Raw genomic sequence first — 10,361 nt, 5'->3', positions numbered from 1 at the left:
ATGACATTAGTGGTTGATCCGATTTTGACATTTGTCGTCGACGTGTTATGACATTAGTGGTTGTTTTGACATTTGTCGTCGACATGTTATGACATTAGTGGTTGTTCTGACATTTCTCGTCGACGTGTTATGACATTAGTGGTTGTTCTGACATTTGTCGTCGACGTGTTATGACATTAGTGGTTGTTTTGACATTTGTCGTCGACGTGTTATGACATTAGTGGTTGTTTTGACATTAGTGGGCGATTTTGACATTAGTGGGCTCTACACACCCCCATTCACAAAGGAGGGGATAAGGACAGTGTAAATGACTATCGTCCTATTTCAATTATTCCAACAATAATGAAGGTGCTGGAGAAAGCTGTTCACACTCAGGTGCATGATTATCTGGCTGACCTCGACCTGTTAACACCACTGCAATCAGGCTTCAGGAAAGGGTACTCAACTAATACAGTTTTAATTTATGTCAGTGATTATGTATTCAGGAATATGGATAGCGGGAAATTAACAGGTTTGGTATTCCTAGACATAAGGAAAGCTTTCGACTCTGTGGATCATGGCCTGTTATTACATAAACTACGTACATATGGTGTAGGTGATAACGCACTATCATGGTTCAAATCATATTTGATAGGTCGGAAACAAAGTACAATGATCCAAGGAAAAAAAAAATCTGACACACTGGTTCTCAAATCAGGAGTACCGCAGGGTTCTATTTTAGGACCCCTGCTCTTCACGCTTTTTGTTAACGACCTGCCCTCTGTTGTTAAACACAGCAAAATCGTTCCGTATGCAGATGACACTGCTATTATGTATAGCGCTTGGAGTCCCAAAGAATTAGAGACTGTATTGAATGATGATCTAAGGCGAGTAGAGTCATGGTTGAACTCAAATCGTTTAACACTCAACACTGAAAAAACACAGTTTTTTTAGTCGGCACCGCACAGAGAGTGAATGGTATCATGGAAGACATTGATATTCAAGTTGAAAGTGTGTCGATAGAACATGTGAAGACGGTCAAATATCTTGGTGTTTGGTTGGATCAACGCTTGACCTGGAATGAACATGTTGCCCAGGTATCTGCCAAAATTGCTTCCAGGCTAGCTTTGCTCCGTAGAGTAAGAAAGTATTTGACTGTAGAGAGCGCTAAGCTATTAGCAAATGCTCTGATATTACCTTACTATGATTACTGCTCAAGTGTGTGGACAAACTCAAGTCAAGGAATAAAGGATATTCTTATCAAGCAACACAAACAAACAGCAAGAATAGTCTTGCAGACAAACACTCGCACCCCAACGAATGAAATGTTCACACGTCTAAAATGGATAGATATATGGAGAAAAGATGGAAATTTCAGAAAGGAAAACTTATGTTTGACATTCTGAATGATTCTGCCCCTGTATATCTGCAGAGAATGTTTTCAGCTGCCATGAGTGTACATCGATAAAGTACGAGAAATGCTCAAAGTAGAGGTTTTGTACCCAAAGTAAAAACTGAAAGTGACAGAAAGGCATTTTCTTTTGATGGTGCAATACTTTGGAATAGTTTTCCAAGTGAACAAACAAAGCAAACATTTTGTACTCAGTTTCTGAAAAGTCGGCAATATTAAGATGCTGTATTGGTGATTATCATATACATATACATTTGATAATTTGGTATATGTTCTCTTTCTTTCTTTTTTTTCATAAGCAATATTGTTTTGGTAATGGTATACTTTCTTATTTGAAGATCATTCAAAAAATGAATTTTTTTCTCCGAGCTCACTTATTTTTTGAGCGTTAGACTTGAAGTTCAACACACATGTGATTCTTATGGTATGTACAAGTTTGTAGGAATGCAGACCCACCTTTTCTAGTTGTCGGAGAGTATGTGTTGTGGTGACAGGTTTTGTTTTGTTTTGTTTTTCTTTTCTTTTCTTTTCTCTTTTTTTCTTTCTTTCTTTTGAAGGTCATTCAATTGCCAGTAGATGAGATAGGCTTTCTGGTTAAAAGTTGAACAGTGTGTTGCCATGGTAACAGTAAATTTTGAATGAAAATTATATAAAAAATTATGGATTTCGTTAACTCATCATATGAGTTTTGAGTATTTGGTTTGAAATTTTGGCATATGTGATTATTATACGATTTAGATGTTTAAAATTTTTGTAATGTTATAGTTGAAAAGTGTGCTGTCATGGTAACAATATAATTTAAATGAAAATTATAGAATAATATTGGTTTTTTTTTTAGCTTTTGAGTAATTGATTTGAAATTTGGGATATGATATGATCTATGATATCATAGTTGTGTAGAATTATCATTTTTCTTATGTTATATATTGTGTTACTATGGCAACAGTGTTTTTACTGACAATCACAGAACTTACCGATGTATTTATTTTTCTCATATTTTGAGCATTCGACAAGAGATAAACAGCTGTATATGTGAATGTCAGTGGGCAGTATATACTTATTTAATGTTGAGTAATATATTGTTATTTTAATAATTTTGTCATACATAGTAAGAATATAATAAGATGGTTGCTGGTTGGGTTCATTTTTTTCCGTTTTGGTGGGGGTATTTATCACTTTCAGTGACAGTTTTAATTTTTGATGAAATTTATGGTTAATTGTTTGGTTTTGATAGATACGTAAGTCCGCCATGTTATTATTGCTTGTTTGACTAGTAAGCGTGTAATTGTCAGTGTATAGTAATTGTGTGACTGTATGTAGGGGAATCGGTGGAAGAATTGTACTTGTCCACATACAGTGTGTTGTATTTGATGTATATGTCTTTGTTTTGTCAACTGTAATGTTTGTTTGTGCAGGGCCCCCAGTAAGAACAGTACCTGCCTACTGATGGGGCTACCCTGTTGAAAAAAGACTGAATAAATGAATAAATAAATAAATAAATAAATAAGTGCCAAAAATGCTGGAATATTCCGGCTGATTTTACTGTTTATCTTTGTCGTCCTTTAAATGTAAATGTTGCGTGGATGATTTCTCTGGCCGCACTGAAATCTGTACGAAATCTATACTCCCCGAGGAGCACACACACACACGTACGAGAACGCCTGATCTATTCTTTTGTCTTCGTTTCCAATCGCACGCCATATCAAATCATTGCTCATTGTTCGTTCGTCTTATGGGGTCATATCAACCCTTCGCTCGCCTTCGGTCGCAATTTACTCAAAGAAGGGAACCGAAAAATCGTTATCCTTCGCATGTCATATTTATCCTTCGCTTACCGTTCGTTAATCATATTTGACTTTAGTTTGTAATCGAATGATTTGAAGGCAATTTTATTTGAAATCGTTGAATTCGCGCGCATTTCGTGCGTTTTTCCCATTCGTCCCCTTCGTCCCCCTACATTCGCTCAGGTGTGAGGGGGCTTTTAGACCTTTGCTACAGATTTCATTTCCAAGCGTACAGTAGTATCAGTTAACATTGAAATCGCGATGGCAGCGGCCACGAATTGGAAGACGGCGTCAATTACAGTAGCGTCCCGACCAACATCGGCTCTGACGCAGGAAGCAGACTACGACTACGACTACTGCAATGGCCGGGACGATAGTTCAGACGATAGCTCGCTGGACAGCGATCTTTCTGACCTCGATCTGTACGGTTGGGGCTATGACTGTTACAGAATGCCAAGACGTGTGAAATCACTTAAGAAGAAAGAGAAGGCAATACCGCGAAAATCGATTGTGCAGGTAAACAGAGAGATTATTACATCTTTACACGGCGGATTATGCGTGTGTAGACTTCGTTTTCTCTTTTATGCGATATTTTCACATAGATGATGGAAGAGTATACACGGGTTTGTTTAAGTTTCTTTACATTATTCTGAATTGTCTTCAGCCAATCATCCACCATGTTATCACGTGTTTATGCTATAAAAATGGTGTGCCATTGTAACTGCGGATCGCTTGCATACAATAAGTAACACTCAAACCGAAAGAAGAATCAAAGTATTACAGATCGTCAGCTTGTTCAGGTGAAACGAAAAAAGAAATCAAATGATTCATTTTGTGCAGCTTTGGGTTTTATAGCAACCTCTTCAGCGGCTAGACATAGTAGAGAAGAGCAATCCCAGGATTTTGTTATAAAAAGTAGGAATCAAGTATGTAAAAGATATATTGAAGTATAGTGAATGGAGTATCTGTAGCTGTCTACCGGTCTACGAATATTGCTATGTTCTCGACTTGATTTGATTTGATTTGATTTGATTTATTTCTGCTTAATTCCGTTACATTATGTTTTTTTCTTATTTCTGCTTATTTCTGTTTTTTTTTCTTATTTCTGCTTATTTCTGCTTATTTCTGCTTATTTCTGCTTAATTCCGTTACGTTATGTTCTCGATTTGATTTGATTTGTTTGATTTGATTTGATTTGATTTATTTCTGCTTAATTCCGTTACATCAGATATGATTATGTACATGTCATTTATGACAAACAGTATATCGACACATAGTTTTTAGTACAATTATACAAAACAAACAAACAAACAAACAAACAAACAAAAAAAACAACGATTTAATATCTTATTAAACTAATTACGTATCTATTCATCTATCTGTCTTTCTATTTATCTATCAACATATCTACTTGATCACTGTTATGATGTTTCTATGTTTCTTTCATTCCATCTATCTATCTATCTACCTCTTGATCTATCAGTCTATTTCTTTCTATTTTCCCTGTACCCCTTTGTCCTTCCGTTCTATTGTTTTCGCCTATCTTTCTGTCAGTCTGTCAGCCTACATATGGGATCAATCGTTATGTGTCTACTCGCTCTTTTTACACTTTAGTATTTCTATGTCCGATGCAAAGTTATAGGCAATATGAACTGAACCAGTCATGAAAAGTCCGTGAACAGAATGTTTGACATCCACAATAACTTCCTTTACGTTCCTTTCCTCCTGCGAAAGTGAAGGCGTCACAGTCATTTACAACAACGCCTATAATTACTAGGAACTGGTCACTGCCTCAAGCAGTTAGATAGAAGTTCCCAAAAATGTGTCCTCACTATAATAATGTTATAACGCGGAAAGGAAGATAAATTTCTGTCCTATTATGCACCGTTTCTATATCTGCGCTAATATATGCATACGCAATGCTCTATCTATACGTGTATTAGGGGAAAATCAGGCAAGATTAGCCAGTGGATAGGATAAGTTGAGCCATGTACCTCTCTTTGCTAGGAAATCACAACATTTGAAAGCCGTTTTGTGCCCTATTCACACTTAGCACAACACTATATATCACTGCCTCTGTCACACGGAGGGGGAGGGGAAGGGAGAAGAGGTATCATTATTCTCTTAGTTTTCACAGTTTTCTGCTTCTTTTTTTTTCTTATTTTTGTAGATGTAGACTGCTTATAACTGCGAATCTTGGATCTATTAAGATTGCTCGTTATTAATTAATGCTGATCAATCCTGTGTGAAGTTTCCGAAATGTCGTGCGGTAAGATAATGCAGAATATATTCTACGAGAATGAAAGTGTATATAAGGCTTTACTGAAGTTTCATTACATTATTCTGAATTGTCTTCATCACATCCACCATGTTACCATCTGATCATTCTACAATGTAAAAGGCTGTGTCACTGAAATAGTTACTTCAGATCGCTTGAACACAACCAATTTTTGACCGACAGAGAATCAGCAAGTCTTTATTGTCAGCTCCCGATCAGGTTCGGGACGGAATAAAAATGAAACAAAACAAAAGAAACAAACGGAAGTAAAAGATGCTTACGTTTTTGATCAGCTTTGTATTTTTAGTCTTTATAGAGAACACTAATGACAATCCCTGGAATTTGCTCGAAGAAAAGATGGACTTTGTTTGTAACAGATATGAGGAAGTATATTATTTAGGATGTCTGAAGTATGTTAGAGTATGTAGAAGGACACCTAACGGACAACTGATATTTTGTATAAAAAGGGGAGAAAATCATCTGGATCTCAGTATGAGTCCAGCAGCGGTGGTTACAGACCTCATCACCCCTGGTCTTAGTCTTCAACACCAACTGTTCTCCACCATGATGATCAAAGAGTCCATATATGATAGTTGCACTCATTCAACAGGAGAACCACAACCCGTTCACATTAGATGGTATTAAATTTTAGAGGCAAGGAGAAGAAGGATATATCCAAGAACTGTGTGGGTCCGAGGATGGATCGTGAGAAGAATATACCTTGGACTGTATGATCAGTTGATAGTGGAGCTGAGGAAGTTCTTCGTGCATTCCATCACTTCATGAGGATGCCACCAGCCATGTTTGAAGAACTTGTAGAGAGTCTGAGACACAGTTTGACCGAGCCTGGCACCAACCAACCCTTCCCAATGGCAAGCAAGATGTGCCCTTTTCATTATTGGTGATGACGCGTTCTCCCTCAGAACCTACCTCATGAAGCCGAACAGTTCAAGAACCTCACCCGTGAAGAGAGGATCTTCAATTACAGGCTGTCTACGGCGAGACGGGTGGTGTAGAAGACCTTCGACATCCTGGCCAACAGGATCCAGATGCGAACGAGCTACTCAGTGTTGCAGAACAGACTTGTCGACCGTCAACGGGGGAGTGGGAACATGGAGCCTGGTGAATGGAGGCAAGGACGTAGCCTGACGGACACACTGTGGATGTACAAGTCCCATACAGAGCTTCACGTGAAGGAAAAAATCAGCGCAACCTCCTCAGACAATGGTGTAACTCCCCAGCTAGCTGGATCACTGGAGTACAAAACAGGATGATAGATGATTAGAATGGATGCTTCCTTGAGACTGTTGCATTAGACTATGATGAGATTGTGCCATAAAAAACATTGCATTACAATGCTGTTGTGTAATTGTAGCTGTTCATTGTTATCAAATGTATGTTGTGGGGGTCCTACAATGAATAGGGCCTCAATGAACAGTTTTGTTTAAGTTGTTATTGATAGTAAATTCATATATATGTGGCAGCTGGGTTTATGGACCATACAGTCCCCGTATGGTTGCATTTCAAGCGTAAGTCCGTAGGTATCCCTATCCCTCAATTTTCCCCATGTCCAAAATCCTTTTTTTTTTTCCCAGATAATAATACAGTACAACGTCCCTTGTGTAAAGGACCCTTTTAGCGCATTAGTGAAAAATAAAGACCAAACTGTGGCCAACTTATCCCAGGCCAGACTATGTTGGTGGACCATACCATGCTGATACGGTTGCACTGTTAGTCATAACTCCCCGAGTATTGTATATAGTACCCGGATGCACCTCGTGAAGCAGTGGAGCTCCACAATACGAGAGATTATTACGCTATCATACAAATGGGTATGGCAGCAGCGTATAAGCATTGTCAAGGAAGCATCCATTCTAATCATCTATCATCCTGTTTTGTACTCCAGTGATCCAGCTAGCTGGGGGGTTGCACCATTGTCTGAGGAGGTTGCGCTGATTCTTTCTCTGACGATGCTTCTGAACGTTCTCACTTAACTTATTCTGCTCTTTCTCGTTTTACGTTCTTCTCCTCAGCGATCTCCTGCTTATCGTGATTTTGACGCCATATACTTGTAGAATACTCCAGTGTTTTGCCTCTTTCTGGCGACTGGTTATTTTCTTGTATCATCCACTTATTTACGACATCCTAGTTTTGTTGACATCGCAGACTTTTATAATCTCGTCTCGTACCTTTAATCATGGCTATTTTTTTTTTAATACTCCATTTTATTCCGTATCGAATGATGACTTTTTTGAATTGTTTAGGAACACTAAGTTAGACTCTGACCCAGTTAGTGGGCTAACCAGTACAGGAACCACCCCTTATGATGATTTTGTTACCGATACCTTGAATACAGGAGCAAATGAATTGCCTCATGATTTTAGTAATGATTTCACTCAAAATATGTTATGCAATTATATTACAGTAAATCAATACAAAGATATGATTCATAACTTCTCTGAGGATACGTTTTCTTTGTTACACTTAAATATTAGGAGTTTAAATAAACATGATTTAAAGTACTGATGAAAGTCAGTCGTTATCGATTATTGGATTTAGTGAAACATGGTTAACTTCTAATGCAGAAAATTCCTTTGCAATTGATGGTTACGATTTATTTGTTAATAATAGGCCTGATAAGAATGGTGGGGGTGTTGCATTGTACATATCATGTTCCTTTGAAACTATTGTCCATCAAGATAATTCTAGAATGGACGATACGGTTGAATCTTTGTTTATAGAAATTCTCATCCAAGGATGTAAAAATCTTATGTCAGGTATTGTATACAGACCTCCTAATTCAAACGCTAATGATTTTGTAACCTATTATTCAGATTTGGCAAATTCACACGTTTTCCGAAATAAGGATTGCTTTTTACTCGGCGATTTCAATATTGATTTGCTGAAGTCTGAGCATGATAATATCTCTAGTGATTTTCTTCACACACTTCTATCCTCATCCTTTCTTCCGCTCATTTCTAAACCCACACGTATTACAGATCGTTCTGCCACCCTCATTGATAACCTTTTTTGTAATATTCTACCCCTCCCCGATTCTTTCATAATTCTTTCAGATATGACTGATCATTTTCCAATAATGACTTATTTTACTCTTAAAACATCATCTAATATTAAACCTCCTTCATTTCCTTTGTTTAGTCGTAGAGTTTCACCCGAAAAGTTAGCTAGTTTTGATGTGGCTCTCGAGAATGCTGACTGGTCAGGAGTGTTTGGCAGCGATGATATCAATATATTTTTTCATAATTTTATGGAAATATTCAATCATCATTTAGATGATGTAATTCCCAAAAAAAAAAAAGATAGAACAGATTACAAAAAAAAAAAACCCAAGTTACCTTGGATCTCAAAATGAATCCTTCGTTCAATTAACAGGAAATATCGTATGTATTATAAATATAAGTTGGAAAAAAACTGAGCGATCGAAGAATAGATATACATCATACCAAAAATACTTTGACAATGATTTTACGTTCTGAAAAGAAAAGATATAACTTTAAGCAATTCTCGAGATATAGGTTTGATATGAAAAATACTTGGAAAGTTCTAAAACAGGCCATGAATGTTCCGAGTAAAAACTCTGACATTGACAAAATTAAAATGAATGATGAATTGATTAATGATTCTCTTCATATTGCAAATATCTTTAATTCCTATTTTTCAAAAATAGGTGAAAATTATACTCAAAATATTCCTGCAACAGAAACTCATTTTACTGAAGTTTTAGGCCAGCGCAACTCTGATTCCATATTTTTTACACCGACTAATAGATTTGAAATTATTGATATAGTTTCCTCTTTTGAGAACAAACGAAGTTCTGGTTATGATGAGATAGATATTTTTTATACATAAGGGTGTTATTTCCTCAATTGCTGATCCACTTGTTCACATATTTAATTTGTCAATCTTTAACGGTGTCTTTCCCGATAAAATGAAATTGGCTAAAGTAATACCAATATTTAAGAAAGGCGATAAAATTGTCGTCAGCAATTATCGCCCAATTTCATTATTGTCCTCACTGTCTAAGGTTTTAGAAAAACTTATTTATAAGAGAATGATCAATTTTTTGAAGGTACATGAAGTTTTTACGAACTCTCAGTTTGGTTTTCGTGAGAAACACAGTACTTCGCATGATCTTTTATATTTCGTTGATAGAGTAGTTCATGCCATTGATAATCATTCTCATTTAGTTAGTATTTTCTTGGACTTCTCCAAGGCCTTCGACACCATCAATCATGACATTTTACTTTATAAATTATCGCATTATGGATACGTGGGAAGGACTTGGAGTGGTTCAAGAGTTATTTAGTCGATAGAAAACAATTTGTTACATTGATTCAGTTATCAGAGAAGTTAAATGTGGCGTCCCACATGGAAATCTTTTAGGGCCGTTATTGTTCATTATTTATATAAATGATCTTTGTCGCGTATCTGATGATCTCTCTTTTATTCATTTCGCAGATGATACAAATGCATTTTTCGCCCATAACGATGTTGATTTTCTCGTTCACAAAATCAATATTGAATTGAATAAAGTGACAAACTGGGTCAGAGCTAACAAGTTATCACTCAATGCTCAAAAAACGAAATATATGATTTTTAGTAATACTGTTGATAGTTTAAACACAAATATAGTTTCAGATGATTCTCATCTACAAAGAGTATCAAATATTATATTCTTGGGGGTCATTGTGGATGATAAACTTTCCTGGAAATCACATGTTGATAATATTTGTAACATAATATCGCGTAATATAGGTGTTATAAATAGATTGAAATTTCATATTCCACCAAAAATATTACTTATGTTATATTCGTCGTTAATATTGCCTCATTTGAATTATGGAGTTTTAGTTTGGGGCAACACGCATTAGAATTTACTTGAAAAGTG

General features: G+C 36.4%; 1 protein-coding gene across 1 annotated transcript in view; it reads left to right on the top strand.

Moving 5' to 3' along the window:
• The first annotated feature begins 3,435 nt into the window (after positions 1–3,435).
• The window catches only part of LOC140246558 (uncharacterized), a 144,840-nt gene continuing 137,914 nt past the window's right edge, over positions 3,436–10,361 (top strand). The window contains exon 1 of the mRNA XM_072325901.1: positions 3,436–3,690. Within this exon, the coding sequence (XP_072182002.1) occupies positions 3,436–3,690 (255 nt within the window). The remainder of the gene's footprint in view (positions 3,691–10,361) is intronic.

Source organism: Diadema setosum, chromosome 3, assembly GCF_964275005.1.
Source record: "Diadema setosum chromosome 3, eeDiaSeto1, whole genome shotgun sequence".
In the NCBI taxonomy this organism is placed as follows: Eukaryota; Metazoa; Echinodermata; class Echinoidea; order Diadematoida; family Diadematidae; genus Diadema; species Diadema setosum.
The sequence above is the reverse complement of the archived record's forward strand: the minus strand, read 5'-3'. Positions and strand labels throughout refer to the sequence as shown.